At 37.3% G+C, this 22373-nt stretch overlaps 2 protein-coding genes across 4 annotated transcripts; one reads left to right on the top strand and one right to left on the bottom strand.

The window, feature by feature from the left end:
* Window positions 1-1221: 1221 nt before the first annotated feature.
* On the bottom strand, window positions 1222-15556 carry LOC149786402 (uncharacterized). Of its 3 annotated transcripts, none has more exons than XM_089976823.1 (2): window positions 15452-15556; window positions 1222-3762 (listed from the first exon to the last, which is right to left on the bottom strand). In XM_089976823.1, exon 2 carries the CDS (start codon window positions 3725-3727, stop codon window positions 1544-1546), a length of 2184 nt encoding a protein of 727 aa, XP_089832949.1. In that variant the 5' UTR covers window positions 3728-3762; window positions 15452-15556; the 3' UTR covers window positions 1222-1543. The 3 variants fall into 3 exon arrangements, with proteins under 3 accessions (XP_089832949.1, XP_089832950.1, XP_089832951.1); XM_089976824.1 differs by lacking the exon at window positions 15452-15556 and adding an exon at window positions 5169-5279; XM_089976825.1 differs by lacking the exon at window positions 15452-15556 and adding an exon at window positions 5054-5175.
* On the top strand, window positions 7542-9385 carry LOC149786403 (uncharacterized). Its single transcript, XM_089975932.1, has 3 exons — window positions 7542-7748; window positions 8736-8889; window positions 9129-9385. Exons 1-3 carry the CDS (start codon window positions 7542-7544, stop codon window positions 9383-9385), a joined length of 618 nt encoding a protein of 205 aa, XP_089832058.1.
* Window positions 15557-22373: the final 6817 nt, after the last annotated feature.

The following is a 22373-nucleotide window of genomic DNA, read 5'->3' as shown; positions in this document are numbered from 1 at the left end:
ATACAAAACCTACTAGTAGACATAGTCTATTATGAAGTACAATGCTAATCTCCTTGGCCAAATCAGAATAAATTCCGTTGGGGTGGGATAAAACTACTTTTGATTTGTTGAGGAGACTGGTCCCATCCACGTCCGAAGAAAAGAACAAAAAAAAAAAAGAATTTTCTCAAATAAAGAAGAAGAGTGGAGGATGTTTACCACAGATTTCTAGATGCATATTCATAATATAAACAGAACTCATTTCAGTACAGGTATACAAATTGTACCCTTTACAAAGTCTCTGTATGGAGCCTCCTCGGCCGTGTCTCCAGTAAAAAAGTTTATCTAGAGCAGGGATAAGCTTAAAGAACTGCCTGACAATACAACTTGCGTATCTAGGGTGCTTCACAGACAATAAAATGGTGCACTTTATGGAATTATGTCCATTTTATTCATGTAATTATATAACACAAGTTATTAAATGGGGTCAACGAATGGTGTTCTTCAAAAGCTCCAGACTTTTCCTTTGTACTTTCAACAAAGATAGATATCGTTGTGCAGATTTTGAGTTTTGTCTTCATCGTTTGGGTAATATATTTCAAGCATTTATGAGGAAAAGATGTTTGATTCTTTTTTAGTGAAACGTATTCGCCGATGTGTGACACCTTAGAATATAGCTTTCTCACAGTGTATACATCTCAACGACCTTTTGAAAAAAATTAGCACAAAAAGTATTGGAAAAATTAATACACAGCGATATTTTAAAAGGCATTGGGCAGCTACTGACGCATTTTGATAAATAATTGACATCAAGATAAACCCTTAACACAGTTGTATCACATGGGGATGGTACAGACATGGTTTTATTATCATGTTCAAGCTGATTTACATAGGGTACAATAGGGTGGTGCCCCTTCATCCCGACCCCCAATATCCAATTCAATCATGTTTAATAACAATACGGGAGTGTAAAGAATCATATAATCTTGACTTATGATATTGAGCGTAGAAATGCATACAAATGTCTACGTTTCTGTCTGTCTGTCTCCATCTCTCTCTCTCTCTCTCTCTCTCTCTCTCTCTCTCTCTCTCTCTCTCTCTCTCTCTCTATATATATATATATATATATATATATATATATATATATATATATATATATATACATACATACATACATACATACGTATGTACGAATCTGTGGTATGGAAATAAGTGTCAAGAAAAAGCGCAAAAATAAACCAGTTTTGTAAGACTGAAAATATTAATTTATTTTCCTAAACACCATGTGAAAGAATGAAAAACAACTTACAGTATGGTAAATGGAATCCTCAAGTCCTAAATGATCTTTCGGTTCCAACTGGCTTAAATAATGTAGAATAAATATGAAAACAATCTTTGCTGTCTTTTGAAATCTATTTATCCCAAAATGCTTAGTTGCATATGCCACCGTTTGATTATGCCGAGCTGTATCGCCGTGATCGTATTTAAGTTATGACGATAAAATTTACAGGTTCAGATGAAATTAAGTTTAGCTTCCACTGTATCCTGGCTAAGTTTGTCCTGATTATGCCTGGATAGGTTCACGGTCAATATTTGAGAGGAAATCTATAACAATTATGCAAAGATGGTAAACGGCAGCATTCTTGCTGGAATTGCATTCGTGAAGAGACTGGCTGAAAACCTTATATGCTTTTTCTCGCTTACCAGCCTTGTAGTAGCAAAATCCGAGGAGGTTCAGGGCTGTATGCCTATTGATACCATTCTCCGTATCCTTGACAGCTCTATCCAGGTGGTCAAGATATGTATCTACGTCTTTGGTATTTTCTTCTATCTGGAAAACAGTGACAAGAAGAAAGTATGCATAGACGACAGGATGGATCTCGCAGAAGTGGAAGTTCCTATTCTCTTCACCCAACAATGCACACTTATATTTCAGTGCTTCGGGAACACATTTTAAATCTGTAGACATGAAAATAACATCCCTTGCAACGCATGCATCGGAGCTATCAACGTCGTTTAATGTTTCCAAACTATTCTGGGTCAGAGAGCCATTTTCTACCACAATTAGTTGCTTTTTGCTCAGATTTTGTACATAAAGCATGCACATATCAAACTGAAAAAGTGAAAGCACTCTGGCCTTTGATAACTGAATTTCCCCTCGGACCAAATCAAATGTAGCAAGGTAGAGGTACCCCGACATTCCATCAAGTCCTGATGTATCAGTGAATATTCTCTCAGCAGTACTCAGACATCTCAATTTACTTGACTCATCTTCGGTTTCATGTGCTGTTGCATGCAGAAGCAAGGCCATTCTTACACGCAAGAAAGTTTTCACGGCATGCAGAATCTCCTCGTCAAGTCTCAGAGAACAAAACTTGAGATGGAGTGTTTCAAGAAATTCAATAGGGACATTCGGTACCATAATGGATGTAAATAGGATGGAACATTTCTGCACCCTAAATAAAACGTCGAGAAACGTGCGAATCTTGCTTAGTCCAAATGCCTCTTCGATTATTCCTGCAAACAGCGATATGCTCATTCCAAACGGGGTTTCTTCCTTTAGTTTATCTGACAGCAAAGCTGGAGAACCCAAAAGTGGCAAAACATTACATACAGACTGGACGATATTTTCTTGTACTTGAGTCAGAATTGATATAAGACTGTATCTGTCATCTTCCACCCTCAGCTTATTAAACAGGAGATTTCGTTTTCTGAAGAAATAATGGGGAAGATACGCTACCATCACGTATCCTTTTAATTTTTCTATGCAGATGATAATGCACTGTAACAAATTGGTCTCGTGCCATATTCCCATGCCTTCGTCTTCTATAAGCCAAAAGATGGTGGTTTTCAAATGGTACGAACTGATTTCGTCTGAAAATGATGGGTTGACATACACCTTCTTGAGAGCTTTCAAGAGAATATAGCACTGTATTTGGGTGCTTGAAAAGTTCCATAACAGTTCCCTTTCTTGGTAAACGAATGCAAATCTCCACTGTAGATCGGTATTTTTTGACTCCGGGTCACCAACAGGCAGAATGTGGCATGGCATCTTCTTTATACGCTCCATCAGATCTTTTGGAGGCCACCCATGTAATCTCCTTCTTGTTATCCACTCATCTGACGGATCGGGCCAAGATTGACATTCTAATGCGAAAGCAAGGTCGGCTTCTCCGTAATCGTTGTAACCATCGTCAATACCTTGAAGGTCCATTGTGGCGCACGGTCCATGTCGAAAAACCTCAGCGTCTTTCTTACCTCTTGCCTTCCATGGGCTCGTGATTGCATGAAAAGCAACTACTGCGTTGACAAATCTTTCACTGGACAAGTACTTTACATCTCCGACTGTTACTATACAGTCACCAACTGTAAAATTTATTCCATGTACAATGTGATAGTCATCAAGTGTCAAAAGAGGCAGTGTACAAAATCCTGCTCTCGTTCGTTCTAAGTCCATTCTAAAATAACTGAAATGTCCGGCTGAATTGTGTTGGAGATAACTTGCATCTTTTACACCAAGTATCCGAGGTAATACTATCATTTCATCCTGATCGCTACCCTTAATGTTCGTGCCTTCTGTCATACTACCAGTTTGAATGCTGGTATAGTTCCAAAGGAAAGCATTTATTTCATCCTTCAGAACAGCGAATGTTTTGCATTTGTACAACCTGTTATGATTCCAATATATGCTTAGAACCTTCGAAATGATTTGTGAAAGATCTGGCGATGTTGCTTGTTTGTTGGCCATCCTAAATACTTCCAGACCCACATAGAAGGTATCTCCTGAAAGAAAATTATAAAAGTATACTTTAATATATGCAAACAAATTCCATATAAACCACCAGTTTTAAGGTTGTTTGTGTTTATTAAAATAACAATTATAGTAATATACGTTGCGATTATGGCAGCCTAAATAAATAAATAAATAAATAATATAAAGGAAAAAATACGGATGTTTGAGGAGTCGAGTTAACTTATTTTATTTATGATATGATATCATGTAGGTGAAAACCAATTGAAGAAATTAATATTTACATTAAAACCCTATTTTGAATATCCACATTAAGTGACAGATGGGCATATGTTGTTGATTTTTCATTGTTGGTATCCATTGAAGACTACGTTATGCACAAGTAACAGTAGATACCTGAATTATTTGACTGGTTACATCCTTGGAAGGTAAATATGGATGCAATACTTCCATCTCAAACACGTGGATGCTAGCAAGATCAGCTAAAAGAACTAACTTTATTTAGACAGTGATAAGGTATGTGCAAATCATAGGAGTAATATCTATCAAGCGTCTTGCCTTAGAGCTGTGCATTCAAAAAATAACAAAACGCAATTTTTTTCGTTTGCTCAAATAAAGGAATCTTTTGAGCGAATTCTCATTAAAAAACATTCCTCGATTATTATCCTATACTCTGGACAAGTCGCAAAAATTAACTTTATTCAACAAATAGACTTAAAACGTAATGGTTAAATAAATACTTTAGCAGTTAAAATCATATGCCTTTCATGTAACGCATGTTTGTACCGTGCATTATTTGGACTTTACACACACACACACACACACACACACAAACACACACACACACACACACACACACACATATACATACATACATACATACATACATACATACATACTCAGTAGTTAGCGAGCCGAACTCGCGCCCGAAAGGTCATCGATTTTAATCATACAATCGGACCAGCCTGGGTCAGCTACAGCGGTGTGTCCTTGGGCAAGACACTTTACTCCAATTGTCTCGGCACTAAATAACCTCCTTGTGTTGCTGTGCCTTAAAGCACCAAGCCGAACCGTATATATTCAACATTAAACATTAAAACATCCTTCAAATTAAGCAGGTTTTTGAGCTTCGGCGATATTTCTATTTTCAGATAAGACATGGTACAAATTATAAAGTACATGTACTAATTTCTCTGATTTTTTTTCTAAATTAGCCTCGCCTGGAGCTCAGTTTTGTTATCAATGTTTTCATACCTCTTAAATGTCCAAAGTTCCCAAGTAAAATAGAGAGATAATGACAATAAATAACCAAGGTGAGAATACCTGAAACAAATGATTAATCCACGCGATCGGTTCTAAAAGTTTTGTTCTCTTTGGTCCCCAGAGACTCTCAAGTGTAATGGCTTATCATCGTACTCTTTTAGGTGTACTCTCTTACCTTGCCCTCAAAAAGTATTTTCTACCCACAATAGCAGTGACATAGATTCTATAGTGTCCATCCATACTGGGACCATCTGCGTCTTACGTATAACATTAGCCCGCACCTTTATCTATGTTTACTCTGCTTAAACTTAAATGTAATGACTGGTATTTGTGAGGCCTACATATCCGTTACGTCGAAGGTGTTGTATGCGCCCAGTTTTACAAAAGCTCACAAGTAAATTTCAGCTTCAGTTTGGGTCTTTGACTGCGTATTAAAGCATACGTGAGGTACAAGTATAATGTTATCACACTCAGTGGCGTCACTAGGGGGTGCAGGGGGTGGGGGTGCGGACCGCACCGGATGACACCATCAAAGGAGTTGACACCAAAATAGCTGTCTATAAAATTTTTGAATTTTTGTGCAGGAAGGATGTCCATAGGGGTGACACCATGAGTTACCGCATATGACTGTCTACAAAATTTTTGAATTTTTGTGCAGGAAGGAGGTCCATGGGTGGTGACACCACGAGTTACCGCACTTGGTTACACCAACATTAGTGGCGCCACTGATCACACTGGTCATTATGTACATTGTGCAGCAAACGTTTATTGTTTGTACTAACAATACCTATGAATAATACATGATAATTGATATAACATGAGTCACTATATTTGAACTCATCGAGTCATTGTTAGCTTCACGGTGTATTTAAATAGCGGGGGTTGGTGTGTGTGTGTGTGTGTGTGCGTGTGTGTGTGTGTGTGTGTGTGTGTGTGACCAGTCCATAATGGATTCATGATTTGTAAATAATACCATGATATTTATATCAAGGGACCTTAATTCGGATATAGCATTTATTAACAACATAAGTAGCCTTTGTAGGTGGTGTGTGTGTGTGTGTGTGCGTGTGTGTGTGTGTGTGTGTGTGTGTGTGTGTGTGTGTGTGTGTGTGTGTGTTCAATGTGCGATCATAATACGGTAATTATATATTGACTATTGGTACCGTCCACTCTAAGTATGCAACATTTTAAAACTGATAAATTGTGGTTCAGCACTCACATTGAACCGTTGTGGTATCGTTTTCCATCCTCATTCTATCGGTTTTACAATGTAGTAATGATGTTGTTACAACATTCATACAAATTATCTAGAGTAAGCTGGAAGAGATCCGGGAGGAGCTTCGTTTTCCTTCAGAATTTTAATAGATAGAGATGACTGCACGTGTTTTCCCTGAAAGCCACAGACTGTCACATATATGGCCAGGAGCTAGGTAACGATAGAGTGTGACACGACTTCCATATTACCAGAAAATACCGCTGTGCTGCCCACAGAGCATGTATCCTCAACCTACTCATCTACTCAGAAAAAATAATGTACCACCTGTGGTTCATAACATATCAGAACAACATCATTTGGAAAAATAAGCACCATTCCAAACAACAGGGAGAAAAACGTGACCTTTACACATGGGCGGTAACGGTTTATTGACATACTCCAGTTTATGAATTGCAGATTGAAAAATCTAATAGCTAACCAGCATGCATTCCGCACCACAGCAGTGCACACAACGCATGACACTGATATTAGCTACGTTACATACAAAGGCGTTTTCAGCAACATGGAGAAATTTGATGAAAAGCAGCTTCCACCGAAAGAGTCCTGTTATAACTGATCCATGTCAATATAACCGAAACAGATTATGAGCATGCGCATAACGTTTGGAATGCATCTGACAGAACATAGGAAGCTACCTCGACCTCCACCTCAAAACCCATGTGCTTTTGATAACGAACGCTTTCAAGGCATTTCGTGACACCTCACTATTGAACCAGGGACTCAACCCTGCCCATTACTACAGCGCACCCGGAAATGAGCTTGGATGCCCTACTAATAATCACAGGTACCAAGAACGCGCTGCTGACAACATAGACAAGCAACATTTTTTTAGAGGGGCATCCGTGTGGCATTTCGATGGTGTGCCGTGGTCATGCGAAAGAAAACTAGCGAAAGTGTCCAGAAAATGAAAGAAGAAACTTAAATAGCTGAAAAACTTATTCTCATCTTAAAATCCTCTATGGCTAGGCCATGATGCAGATTGTACCAGCTGGCGGTTTTAAGCGGGCCAACCATCCTGCACTCGCATCAATTGCGGCGGACGCATCTAAGAGTTTCATCACTGAAGTTAACGTCGATTAAAGGAGTTTTCATCACGCGCGCTATCTGTTGGTTCATGCGAATATAAGCGTTCCAGAGAATCGAATAAACGACGATAAGCGTAATTTAGTGAACATACTGGGATGGGGATGGAGTCACGCAGAAAGAGTAATATGTGGTCCATTACTACTCTTGCCGGCAAATCTCTCAAACCTCTTTCTTTTTCTTTAAATTATGGGTGGAATGTGGATTTGGGGCTTAGGACTGCTTCTCATGACTCTGAATCCAGGGTTGGCAGTGGATGAGCAAAGATTGAGCTATGGAGTTATCTTCCAGTCTCTCCAATCAGCATATTGTTCAGCCGATATGTGGATCCACACTTTTCAAATACAGCTTCCAGAGAACATTTTAGTTGAACCTATAGAGTATTGTATTAAAGATGTAAAATGTAGCTATGAAAATTCCCTTCTTCAGCAATTAAATGCAATACGTCTTACAATGAATGCACAGTTTAACTCACCAATCTCATTAATTAATGAGTTAATACCAGAAGGTGTTTTTCAACCTTCAAATGTGTCAAAAAAAAACATTTTTCCTTTCATTGGTGAAATAGGTAAACACATATTTGGTTTGGCCACAACGGGAGACTTTGCCACATTAGCAAGTCACATACATATGCTGACGAGACAGAATAATAAAATTCTCGGTACTCTTGCTCGACATGGAGGTTATTTTCCCTCCTATATCTCACAAGTCGATACTCGATTTAATAATATATTAACGGATATTGGTCGAAACTCGAGAACGCTTCTGCTATTTGAGAGGGCGATGCTTGACAATGAAGAAAATATACGTCAACAATATCAGAAATTGTAAGAAGTCTTTGCCGCTCAAATGCTGAAATCTCAGCAAATTGTTGTTGTTGTTGTAGGGTTTAACGCCATTTTTCATCACACGATATGCTATACATGGCGGCCAGTATTAATGGTGGAGGAAGAACCCAGGAAAACCCCGGAAAGAACCACCCACTCACGAGAAGCTACTGGCAAGCTTTCTCACATACCCACATTGGCTGAATCCAAGACTCGAACCCACACAGACAGAGGTGAGATGGCAGTGATCCGTAACGGAGAGCGCTTTAGACCACTCGGCCACTCGGGGCCCACTCAGCAAATTGTGCATGATTTAGAGAAATTACAAATAGCAACAGCGGAATAGGCAGCAGGCAAGTTACCTGATATACTGATTCCACATCAAGTTTTAGCGGAATCAATCAATCAAATCGAGACTATTATATCTACCGATTATCCGGGCTATTCAATAACGCCGAAAGATCCACGTTACTATTATCAATTTGGGTCATTTATAGCAACGCGTAAAGAACGCGACCTATATATTGCGCTACAGATCCAAAGTTAGCTCCGACAGCGACCCTTCGAGACGCATCGAATTCAGTCATTTCTAGTCCCAATTAACGCATCATCAACACACGTTACACAATTGCTAGATTTACCCGACATAATGCTTGTATCTGATGACCATCAGTTTTACACAACACTAGCGTTATCAGCCTTAAATCAATGTACCGGCAAGGACATTTTACGTTGTAATATCCGTCCCACACTAAAACTATTGCCTCAGCCTGAACGTATCAATTGTCCATTTCTGGATAATAAGGATAATACCCATCAGACCTGTAACTCTCGTTTTATGACAAATCGCGTCGTACCACAAATTCTCAATATCTCCTCAAAACAAATATTAGTTTACCTCATGGACGAAATAATATTCGAATGTCAAAATCAACCTCGCGCTATTAAGGTTGTCGTTTTTGTATTATGAATATTCCGTGTCAATGCGCAGTCGTTACTACGTCTATGACATATGACGGACATATCACTACTTGCTCTGGCAATTCGACAGAAGTTACTCGACTGCACCCAATTAACATGGCACTTTTACAACCATTTTTCAATTATACGCACTTAGCAGCCATTTTGGGTAAAACCTCTCTTGACAATACATTGACTATTTCTTTACACGTGCTAAAGCGAACAAAGAATCTTTTTCGTCTTTAGCAGAAACAACGTTAAGTGGTGAAATCTCGGTTGGCTGCGATTCTTGGTTTGACTCCCTACAAATTTTTACTTTAATTAATTTTTCCTTGTGTATTCTTAATACCTTGGCAATTGTTTGGCTCATATGGCGTTTTAGAGCATTGTCGGCTGCGCTGTTCGTTGTACATGCGACAAAAGCTCAATCTACAGTCCACTTCCAATATACCATTGCACCTACTACTTCTTCACCAGATTGGTTTACTACTGTTTCTGTTGTACTCACATGGGATCATTGGATCTTTTCAGTTTCAATCATGACGTTTGCAATTGCCCTTGTCCAGGTCTATGAATGGATTCCACGGTCCAATGCGCGAACTAAACTTTATTTGGACACACCATGATATTGAGTTTCCACACCGCTCAGACGGAAGTATTTCAGAATGTTCTCCTCAAACACCCCTTTCTTTACCACCATACACTATTTTACCGTCAATACACATATATGTGTCCATGTTTTAGTTCTTATAACGAAGACGATAATTTTTAATATTTAATACCGATAAATAAATAAAAAACTGTGATAAATGACATAGAATGCGCGTACTAATTCCGTTTTGGATAACTATGTTTTTGTATGAATAGACTTCTCTGTAAGAAAATAATTAGGTCACAAATTATATCTGTTATGCCTTTGTCGAAACTAGCACTGTAACACTGGACATATCCCCGAAGGGATCATGTGGTGATAGACAGTTACTGGTTAATTTTCTAAAGCAAGATATTCTTGAAAAGGATCAGCGAAGGCAACGGGTGAAGGATGGAAGAGTCATCACATTAATTTTCGGTACGAACAAAAATATTGTTCTGCGATCCCCTGTACTCGAAAAAGTGGCTGACCTTTCACCCGTGTTACAGGCGCTTCAGAGGTGGGGAGGATCTTTTCTCCGCATGGATAAATTTGATATCACTGTAGCTAGACATTTATTTTTGTCGATCGACAAAGGCACGACATTATATAATAACCGAAATTCTTTATTTCAAGCTGTCAGTATCGAAGATTACCTCTTATTGACTGAAGAAACATTAGCACAATTACTCACGGGTATTGTGCCCTCTTCTGCTATGATTCCGAGTTTCTTTGGTATTTTTCCATCTACTTCTAACCGATGCTTACCCTGGACTGGCTGAATTATATATTCGTGCCGCTGGTTTACCCCTTTCATTGTTACAAAACCCACAAATACCTTATCACAAATTCAAAAAGTTATGCCGAGATGTCCATAATCTCGAGGAATATTTGGCCAAACGAGTGAGACCACGTTGTATGTGTCCCCGGTGCACTCAGCACCGCACAGAACGTTTTCAACCATGTCCTAACACATATACAACCCAACTTGTTTATCCAGGTAGAATACATTTCTTTCCCCAAAAGTCCGCGTTATCCTCATATTTAGCACTTAAGGATATTCAAACCACTCTTGCACACAACACACATACACAGTAAGATAATAAAAATGTTAGTGTTTTTTTCAGTTATTAAAGTACATACATATGAAATTACCCTTGATCCGTAGGATGCCTATGACGGCAGCCGTCTAGAATCCTCTTGTTATGGCGATAATAGTCTGACATAACTAGTCTTAGAAGTAGATTACATAGAAGTTTTTTGAAATGTTTTAAAACCTTGTTGGCCACTGTATTCTTCCATTTTTATTTAATGTCGTGCCATGTTCTTTGCTTTGTATTTTTGAATTTTATTGAATTTCGTGAAGAGTTCTTTTCATTGTATTCTTTTTTTAATTTTACTAAATATTTTGCAATGTACTTTTCGTTGAATTTTTGTATTTTACTGAGTATTTTAAAGTGTTTTTCTCATTATATTTTTGAACTTTATTAAATGTCTTGCAATGTTGTTTTTTTTCCATTGTATTTTTAATTTTACCGACAGTTTTAACAATGTCATTATCATTGTATTTTTCATCTTTCACTTTTTACATTCTTTTTATCAATGTAATTTCTTCGTCTATCAAATGACCCAGAGGGTATTATTAGGACATAATTTGTGAGTAAAAGTAATAAGATTGCAATTTTCTCTAAATTGTATTAAAAGTAATTTTCCATTAAATTATATTGAAAATAATTTTCTATTAAAATATATTGAGATTAATTTCATTTATTTCTGTATTACAACTATATGCTATTTTAATAAAGATTTCGCCCTTATGAGCAAATGCAAAACTCCCTTGCACTATACATTTCTCTTGTATCGATAAGTCAAGCAAAATTACACTTGGTAAGTTGTATAATTTGCTGAACTAGCGGATTCTTAAAATTCTCTTTGACTGAGTAAGTTATAAGCATCACGCGTTCCTGAAACGAATAAGCTGATGCTGCAGAATTGTCTGTCTAATGACCTACTCAGACACGGACGATTCAGTAGGGAAGAGCCTCGTTCTGATTCGAAATGAACGAACATTAGCATCTTGACGAATGTCCATATTTGGCCGTGAGTATACGTTCACAATTGCGCATAAATTAAGAACAAGCTTGCGCAGAAGTAGCTCGTTCGTTCAGAATCAGAAAGAGTCTGTCTGTCGTTGCAGGTAAGAATCGTCGGTGTTCATAAACTTCTCTAAAGAATATGCACTTTTTAATATTTTAGATTTTAACGGTAAAGTTCATATTTTTGCAACATTTTTCTAAGTTCCTTCTATTTTATGTTATAATGTAATGGAATGTTTAATTGTTTTAAAGAATTTTTATTCATTCGTATATATAGTAATTATTATTGGAAAAGATGAATTCGCTACCAACTTCAAGTTTAGATTTAATTCGGAAATAAAAGATTCTTTAAGTAATAATGAGTAATGTTTAGTAACCTATTCCAAATTAGTATTCTATTTTAAATTTAGTAAAATACATTTCTTCACAATGAGTGTTGCATTAATCGCAACTATTGAATTTTATACTCTTTGGCTACCATAAAGTTAATCGAGATTTTATTATCTCTATTATATTCTAAAATGCAGAAATTATACAAATGTATGAAGTTGGTAAGCTCGAAGGTAAAGAGTAATCTTATACGTATTTCGTGTATTTTAAATATAAAGATTTTATCTGATGTACCTCTAGAATGTAGTATTATAAGAATTTGTCTCTCCTTGCAGTCGATCCCGACGTAGCTCCGCTTGCCATATTCCCCACGATGTAGCTGTATCTACACCGTAATGAGTGACACCCTTGTTAAGAGCTCTCTCTCTCTCTCTCTCTCTCTCATCATCATCATCATCATCATCATCATCATCATCATCATCATCTCCATGGACAAAGACATTTCTTAACTTATGAGTAATTCCTTCTTATTGCAAGAAACGAGAAGGAGGTTGGTACAAATTTTTTATCATAACAATAATAATAATGACACAATTTTAATTCAAAACGTTACGATGTTCCCAAAATTCAAAGGTCTGGAATATTCCTATTCCTGGCTCATATCTTTTGTACGTTCTCAACTATCTATTGTACCACAATTGGTAATTAAGTTTTCTGAACGTTAAATTTAAATCTATAACCACTGTCTTGGTATTCTACTCATGGCTTCAAGGCAAAATGTCTTATATCAATTATATTGGTATAATAATTGCTCTTTATATAACCACCGACGACGTTCAGCTGTATCTTTGTTTCTAAAGCACAAACGTGTCTGACAATGACTACACTGTACGACGACAAAAACTAATTTATCCAGTAGAGTGTTGAAAAAGCACACACAAAGCCGTACAAATAACTAGTTATCACAAATACATTTTTTAAAAAATCACTAAATCACCACTAATACGTACATACATAAGTATACATACAAGTGTAAACTATTTTCCTATACTTGGCCCGTTCGACATACCTTACAATCCAGTGTAGAAACGCAATGCAGATATACCTGAAAAATGTCATATTCACCGTCCTTATACATGTTGCGCAAGACTTCATTTAACCTTAACGATTAATGACAATCGTGATAGCCACTCGAACTGAACGAAGTACTGTCTTGTAAAGTAAATATATATATATATATATATATATATATATATATATATATATATATATATATATATATATATATATATATATAGACAGATAGATAGATAAATAAATAAAACCCGATCAGTTTATAATTTTGTTCAAATTAGCTTTTTCTTAAATTGTTGCACCCTCTTATTTTGCGGGAAGTGCCTTCTCACACACTAGCGGAAATGCATACCACAACTGGAATAGTTCTTATATTTGCAAACAAATTCTATATGTATACATTTGTACAGACATAACAGGTTTATTTAAGATAAGCAATTAATGAAAAGTATTTTTCCTTATCATAAGATGGCTATTAATAACGAAAGACTGCTGATACTTGAATATATGAACTTTGGCAGATTAATACTTGCAGAAGTACATGCCGTGAAAGTTGTGACGAACAAAAGTAAAATGTAAACAAGCATATCAGTCATTTTAAAGCATGTATTTCAGGAATGTTTTGCAACTCTCTTTGATGTTGTCTGTACCGACCATAACTATACATTCAATATGGAAAGTTTGATAGCCATCGGGTTACGTGCATGCGTGTAATACCACTGTCAGTCAAGGGACCGGGTTGATTCATCTTCGCTAGCTAAGGTTCCGATGTGTAAACCCTATCATCACCTTGGCGGATCTAACAGCTATTTCAGTACTTTATCCTAACGACATCTATTGAAGTACATGAATTGTTTCCCTTAGTATGTAATGCAAATTAACCAATAGCGCGTAACAATGCTGTGTTGTACGCCTACCGAAGATATTGGAGGCAAATAACTTCAAAATGATACTTTGTAAGTTTAACATCGAAAGTATAACCAGGGAGAAGCCATTACAGGCGTATCTGAGAGAAAGGAGGGACTCGCAATGGAAAATTAATCATCTATGAGTCCATTCCAGTTGTGTGCTGACCTTATTTCAATCATGCAGGAACAGTGTTCAAATTTGAATAACTTGATTTTGAAATTCACAGACCCGAAGCACTAAAATACCACAACCTTGTCTAGCGAAGATGGGGTTGACTGGAAGAAGACCAATATGGCAGCCCCCATTGCTAAACATCGTGATGTTTGCCAGGTGCATTGCACATAAGGCATATAATGTACATGAAAAATGTAACGCTTGTTGCATCTTGATTAATCTTTATACAAGATAATTACAAAGCGATAGCTCAATACTATTTCAATGTCTTGATCTTTTGCGCGTAAAATGCAATATCATATTGCTTTTTTAGCTCAAAATATACATTTTCCTCAAAACAGAATGCACCTGAACATTGAAACGACAGGTTTCATGCTAATAATATATAAATTTAAACTCATTATGCATAATACGTGATATTTGACCATATCAAACACACCCATCCGCTAAGCCAGTTGTTTTATCAATAGCCTTTAATTCACAATGCAAGTCGCCTACGCACCTTCCTCTGTGTATGCATGACTGGCGTATTTATGTAGTTAGATAGATAGGTAGGTGCGTACGTACGGAAGGATGTGTTCATTCATCTATTGATAAATATATAGACACGTTGAAATATTAATGGAACGTTCTAGACCAGGGGTTTCAAACTCAAACCACCCTGAGGGCCGCATGAGACCATTTTCGATGGCCCAAGGGCCGTACCACCTTTGCTATCTCACATGACACCTTGTGATGCCAATCATTTTGCGGGCCACATGATACCGCTTGGCGGGCCGCGTGTTTGAGACCCCTGTTCTAGACGAAGGAAATTGATATGACCGTGTCCTGGATAATTATACATGCGTAGGTGTGCCAGCCAACATAGAGCTTGGTGCATGAAGAACTCTACAGCAATGCACAGGAAAACAAACGTCGGAACACACATGCAGTGTTAGGTTTGTGGTAATAAATTGCCTTATGTCTATATTTAGTGTCAGTGACATCTGTGAATAGTCCGGTAACATACTGTCACCATGCTGTCCTATGACACTGAAATGTCACGAAGTTATTTACAACAAATTATCGTGTTAAACGCGTAAGGAAAGTCATACTAACCGTGCTTGTCCTTGTTCTAAGTTGTTATACTGCTCTCTTGTATCACGCTGACTGCCTTTTTAATTAGCTGTAGATGATTCATTGCCTTCTTAAAGTAGCAAAATTTGGGTTATAAAAGTACATCCGTATCGGTACTTAATTACTAGTCGTGGACGACTAACAAACACTTGTAAGAGCGAATACGAATAACACACTCAGCAATCTTTGTCACGGAATATTTATAGATGACAAAATTAACAAACTAAAGAAACTGTCACTGGAAATTTAGTGGGCTGAGATAAGACGCTTAATAAAATATAATTTGTTAAGGAAATTTTTCTCTGCTGGTAGAAGTTGGGATCCGCATTTTTTTGAACTTAACAAGAGTAAGAACTGAAAATAAGAAAACTACGATGAAGACAAAGTTTATGCGCCTCTGTAGCTCTTGTGCACAGGTTTCTTCGTCTTTCCATATGGAGCTGTATGGATCATTGGTAGATTGCTGGATTCACAGTTCAAAAGGTCCTGGCTTTGCATCCTACCCCAATCAGCCCGGTCAGCTTTCGCGATATGTTGTCGTGTACGACACCTTAATTGCCTCTGCTCTAAAATGTCACGTATGTACCGTGAAACACCAACCAACCAATCAAAAATGTCACGTATATACCGTTAAATACCAATCAACCAATCAAAAATGGCACGTATGTGTCGTGAAACACCAATCAACCAATCAAAAATGGCACTATGTGTCGTTCAAATCAATCCTGTAAAACATTGAACCACGCAAGTGCTCTTCCTTTAATGGACTCTTACGGAATATAGCACAGAGCTGTTCTACATTATTAGTACTGATTTATGTTAAGACAGTGGACTTGATCAATTGGTTAAAATCGGTATTATTCTATTTTAAGTATGTTTACACAAAAGACATTTAATACATTGTTATGTAGTGCCTATAGATAAACACGCTAACCCGTTTACTACAAACACTCATACTTTAACTATGTTGTCGCAATAACAGAAAATAAGAAAATTCCGAAATTTGCACATAAATCGACACTCCATGCACATAAAAGTGGAAACAATCATATATTCAAGTTGATGGACATATCGATACTCACTAATTTATGATTTGTTTCTTCTTTTGTTTTTGTTGGCTTTAACGTCACTTTTAAAACTATTGCCTCTATCATGCATCATGTCAATATAAGCACATACGAATGCTGCCAGCATTTTTCAAAAAGTTCTTATCTTTGTTTCGGATGTTTGTACTTAACAGAGCTATTGGCCTTCAATTTGATGGAAAACATTGCTTCTCATGTTTAAAATATTGTTGTGAAATATGACACGCTTTTAAATTGACAAGTCTCTAAATCTACACAGAATTTTCAAAATGATAGCTGACCTCCCCTTCACTTTGAATTCAGATAACAGTGTCATCAACCCGTTTTTTTAACCATTACGCCATCAACATCATTCACCCAGTCAGAATACGCTGTGTTGATTCGTTGTTCGTTAAAAGAGGCGTGTTTAACAATCAAGATCATTCAGTGGAGTTACATTCATACGATAATGTATTCAACACTGCATATTAATACTTACACAAAAGTCAGAAGGGGATGATGAATATGTTTTTAATCTAGCAATGCCCAGTGATAATATGACTGTGTGACATGCACAGACAATTAAGTGTACTACTAAAATATTGCTCCATTGTTTATCACACGGGGAGAATGTATGTATGTATGTATGTATGTATGTATGTATGTATGTATGTATGTGTGAAGGGGCAAATTTCTGGCGATCTGTGAAGAACACATTAGTTGAGACCAGAGAACAATTAATTAGATTTATGGGGACAGGCGCGTAACAACTCGCCATACTGCCATGATCGGTAATGTCTTTTCGAGGGGGAATTTCATTCTTAATTAAGCATTTGTTTATACAGCAGCCAGACGGACTATTAGGGACACGGTAAACTTTGATTTCATGGTAAAACTGTCACAAATTGAGAATTTCCAGTGACCAGTAGTCGCAGCGTAGAAGGTCAAATTGACCCCAGATTTGGCGCCTCTGGAAAAGGCGGCAAATATACTTAATCCTGATTGGTTACGCTAAATAAGGGGCGTGTTTCCCACACTAAATTTCCCAGTTTTAATATCGCCACATCGAAAATTTTAATCAGTCTAAGCTTTTCTGCAATAGAAAACAAGCGTAATAAAACTAAGTGAGAATTGGGGAGAAATTCTCTCGTAAAACTGTTGTCGAGAAAAACCGACGAACAAATTTGGCGGTAGAAGCGAGGAACGCTGAAAGCTCAAAGGTATTTGTGACAATTCCATATAATTTGTTGATGCCATATATAATGCTTTGCTGAATTTATTTACTTATATTTGCATGAATTTAATTTCTACATTCGTATATCAATTTGCTTTATGCAAAGGAAGTCGTACATTAATCTTCTTTAGATAAGTTTGACCAATTGTTTGAAATTTGTCATCTAGTTTGCATAAGAATTAGGTTCTAAGAATCTCATGCATTACATTAGTTAATATGAGTTACAAGAATCCGTGTGAATTCACCGAATTTAGAAGATTTCACGTATGATTAACGGAGAGTGTGTATTGACTAAAATGACTTAGTAAACCATGTAATGTATCTATTTTATTCACTAGTCTAAATTGAGGCTGGCTCGGAACCGTTATGCCTCGTGTGGTGTTAATGTGTGGTGTTAATGCGTGATGAATTAGCCATTAAACTAACTAGGGTCATTATAGGACACGTGGAGCTGACTGGCAGCCTTAGCATCTGTTTAGCACCGATAGTAAGATCTGATAACGAGAGGGAATAATGCAAAAGGACCTGTTATCATAAACAATAGAAAATTTAGACTGTCTCTATTTATATTTTTTATAAGGGAGAAAATAGCTCCTGCGACGTATGGTGCGATGTATTAATTCTGCAACGTATGGTACGACGTATTAATTCTGAGACATTCTGAGACTTAATCTGAGACGTATCCCGTGACGTATCTGTGAATCTACGTGCTACGCACAGAGTGAGGACCAGAAGAGGCAAAACCGACAAAAGTCGAAGGAAGAGCTACAGTGGAAATGGAGTGAACCGGAGTTTTTTGTGTATTTTGGTGAAAGTTTTATATCTAAAACAGAGTATATTCCTGATGTAATGAATTATCACAGTTGTTTTATGTAATTGAATAAATTGTTTATTTACATGTACGGGGGCTCGTGTTGGTTTGTTCCATATATCTACTCAGATCTCTGTCTATTCCACCTATAAGTTTCACCTCTTATATTTATATTTACTCGAACCGGGCAATAATATCGAGGGCGGTCAACCTCTAGATAACGAAAACCAAATCAAGCGTTTCACCCGCTTACAGTGTGTATGTATGTATGTATGTATGTATGTATGTATGTATGTATGCTGTTGTTGTTGTTGTTGGGTTTAACGCCATTTTTCAGCACATGATAGGCTATGTATGGCGGCCAGCATAAATGGTGGAGGAAGAACCCGGGAAAAGCCCGGGAAGAACCACCGACCCACGAGAAGCTACTGGCAAGCTTTCTCACATACCCACATTGGCCGAATCCTAGACTCGAACCCACGCAGACAAAGGTGAGATGGCAGTGATCGTAACGGAGTGCGCTTTAGACCACTCGGCCACTAGGGGCCTCCTGTATGTATGCATGTATGTATGTATATGTGTTTGTATGTAAGTATGTATGTATGTATGTATGTATGTATGTATGTATGTATGTATGTATGTATATATGTATGTATGTATATATGTCGGTATGTATGTATGCATGTATGCATGTATATGTGTGTGTGCATGCATGTGTATGTATGTATGTGTGTGTGTATGTATGTATGTATGTATGTATGTATGTATGTATGTATGTATGTATGTATGTATGTATAGCGTTTAATGGTAGGTTAAGGCAATAATGGGTATATAAATTAGGGATAACGGTTTTACGTTTAGCCATTTTTTTATCAGCTGCCTTTATCCCGCAACCTCCTTTTAAAAATACAAAATCCAAGACTTTTTCAACCGGAACATCATCAAAGATTTTCAAGGGCTTGATAAAAAATAGTTTGTTTCTTCTTTTTTTCACTAAGGCCAATAATATGTCGCACTCAGTGCGCACAGGTAAGGCATGAGAGAGATTTTATGACTTTCATACCGGCAATCAAACGCGTATTATTAGGATTTGACTTTCTCAACTCATTCCACAAAAAAAATTTGATCGTAGGACATATTGTTTAAAAAGCTCTTCCATGCTCAAAGCAGTCTTTGAATTTAGATTTAATCCCTTCTACTGGCACACGGATGTGTCATCGGAGGAAAGTACCTGTGATAATAGGCCAATTCAAAGAATGTTGAAAGTTTGAGAGTACGTTTTCGCCGTACGTTTTCTTTATTGGGCCAATAAGTCCGGCGGGGGGGGGGGGGGGGGGGAGGGGGGCGGAGGTGGAGTGAGGAAGGGGTTACTTTCTTTATGCTGAAATCTAGTTACATCCCGCCCGTTTTAGTATATTTTCTGAGCCAAGCTTAACTGCAGAATTTTTTTCTCGATAAATTCCAATCACACGATTGGGTCATTTTCTCTGATTTTCAGTACAAAAAAGAAGTCACTAATTAGGATTTTCAGGTTCATGACGTGAAAGTGGGCATCTGACTCCAATGAATCTCTGTTGGCAAGATGATGGACTTTGCACATCTGCTTTGGCATGGTATGCTTGTATGACCAATAACACTATTCATCCATACTAAGTTTTACAGATCGACATCTAGTTTGCTGACTGGTACATTGACTGGTATATGAATTAAATTTACTGTCGAACATAATTGTCCACATTCATGGATTTTCGGACACCACATTCTTACTTAGAACACAATGGTGCAATCGCATTCCAACCCCACCCTACGTTATTGTAAAACACAAACAGGGTTTTGTGAACAAGGCAATGGTTTATCCTAATTTTGACGATTCGATCAATTAAATATACAAGATAGAATTACACCAAAAGGTTGCTAAGCATATTATTTTCCTACATGGCACCAAAATCGTTGTAGTATATCAACCGGAAACCTGTCATCTCCAAAGAACGTATCAGAACTGAAGTTCCCGGATGTGCTCAAATCTGCTTTTCTGCTTATATATACATTCTGCTTTCGAAAAATACGTCCCTTATCGTTAACCCGAAAGATATTCAGATAGCGTTCGGCAAAAGAGATTTAAATAGAAATTAATACAATTACTTGCCTGTCTGCGTGGGTTCGAATCTAGGATTCGACCAATGTGGGTATGTGAGAAAGCTTGCCAGTAGCTTCTCGTGGGTCGGTGGTTCTTCCCGGGGTTTTCCCGGGTTCTTCCTCCACCATTAATACTGGCCGCCATACATAGCCTATCGTGTGCTGAAAAATAGCGTTAAACCCCACAACAAGAACAACAACAACAACTTGCCTGAAGTAAAGGTTCCATATATTAACAAGTGGCTACAACTTTGAATCATAGCAAGTAGTATAGTTTGATTTACTGGAAATAATTCAAAATATGGCGGACATGCACTCCCAACCGTAGGTTTCGAATCTGACGGAAATGGCAGATTGATATACCGATTGTCCTGCTTTCAAGTTAGGCTCATAACACGGGCTTTTAGTATTAAAGAAAATAGAGAGGTTCAGTTCTATCTTGCTCTTGGTGTTTTTAATATATTAACATTACGTTATAAGAAAAATGAATTGGTGGATCCGAATTTATTGATCCATACAAACGCTGTGATTGGTCAGTACATCAAACGCTGTGATCGGTCCGTACATCAATTTATATGCTATGATCCATATCTTACAAGAACCGTATTCACGTTTTTGTGTCTTCTTTCGATTTTGTAAAGTTTTTGGTATCCAGCAAATTAGTTTGCATTTAAAGACCGATGTAAATTAAAGGCAATCTTAAAAGCATTATTCCTTGCCTGTAACGTATCTTGCTCAAAAACTAGCATAGCGACAAATGTGCACTCTATGTGGGTTGAAGCCTTGGTTACACATACTGACCCAGTACAAGATACTATATATGTTGTCTGCGGAGCTGAAAATAATTCACAATAAGTTTTCATCGTACGTTGACCTTTTATTGATGTCTCTGATAAATTGAAATCTTCGACATACATTCACTTTTAAGTATTTGACGGTTTGGCCAGTGGTTAACTCATGAAATATTTGATTTAAGAATAACTTGATGTGATAATGTTTACGTGTTCTCTTTATTGTATTGATGCTGTTGCTTCAAGGGATCCGATAAAAAAGCAGGTCCGTGGAGAGCGATCACGGGTCCATGGGTAAGAAACACCCGGGCCTCTCCTAGTTCTTGTTCAAACAATTTTTTGTATCAAATTAAAAAGTGGTGTTCAATTCTATCTTGATCTATGGGCCCGGGTTCCTTTGCCGTCCCCCTCTTGTCGGCCCTGATAATAAGGTATCATTCGAGTACTACAGAGAAATCTGAGTTAAAGATAAACTCAGTCTTTTAAACCTAGTTATCACTATAACAACCCCAATATAAGCCTGAGCTATGATATAAAAATTTATAAACATTATGTTCTACAGATAATCCCAATATCAGCCTGAGCTAATGTATAAATTTACAAAGATTATAGTAATCAGATAATCTCAATTTAAGCCTGAGCTATTGTACCACTTTACAAGGATTATGTTCATCGGATAATCCTAATATGTCAGAGATATTATACTACTTTACGAAGATTATGTTCAGGGCCGGATTAAGGCCTTTGGGGGCCCTGGGCACGGCCAAAATAGGGTCCCATAGCTATCCTGCCTTGTCCATAGATATGGTTACAGTACTATTAACAACACTCTCTTTAAAATCAGACGATTATATGCAGGGCCACTTGA

Source organism: Sinohyriopsis cumingii, chromosome 12 (assembly GCF_028554795.1).
Source record: "Sinohyriopsis cumingii isolate HCF-2022 chromosome 12, ASM2855479v2, whole genome shotgun sequence".
In the NCBI taxonomy this organism is placed as follows: domain Eukaryota; kingdom Metazoa; phylum Mollusca; class Bivalvia; order Unionida; family Unionidae; genus Sinohyriopsis; species Sinohyriopsis cumingii.
Note: the sequence above shows the minus strand (reverse complement) of the source record. Positions and strands in the feature narration are given on the sequence as shown.

Excerpts from the sequence above, each read along its gene's own strand:
- LOC149786402 (XM_089976823.1), bottom strand. The coding sequence starts at position 3,727 with ATGGCCAACAAACAAGCAACATCGCCAGATCTTTCACAAATCATTTCG.
- LOC149786403 (XM_089975932.1), top strand. The coding sequence starts at position 7,542 with ATGGGTGGAATGTGGATTTGGGGCTTAGGACTGCTTCTCATGACTCTG. Across the intron at positions 7,749-8,735 it reads TAGAGTATTGTATTAAAGAT|CGACCCTTCGAGACGCATCG; the intron begins GTAAAATGTAGC and ends TAGCTCCGACAG. Across the intron at positions 8,890-9,128 it reads GTTATCAGCCTTAAATCAAT|GTTGTCGTTTTTGTATTATG; the intron begins GTACCGGCAAGG and ends CGCGCTATTAAG.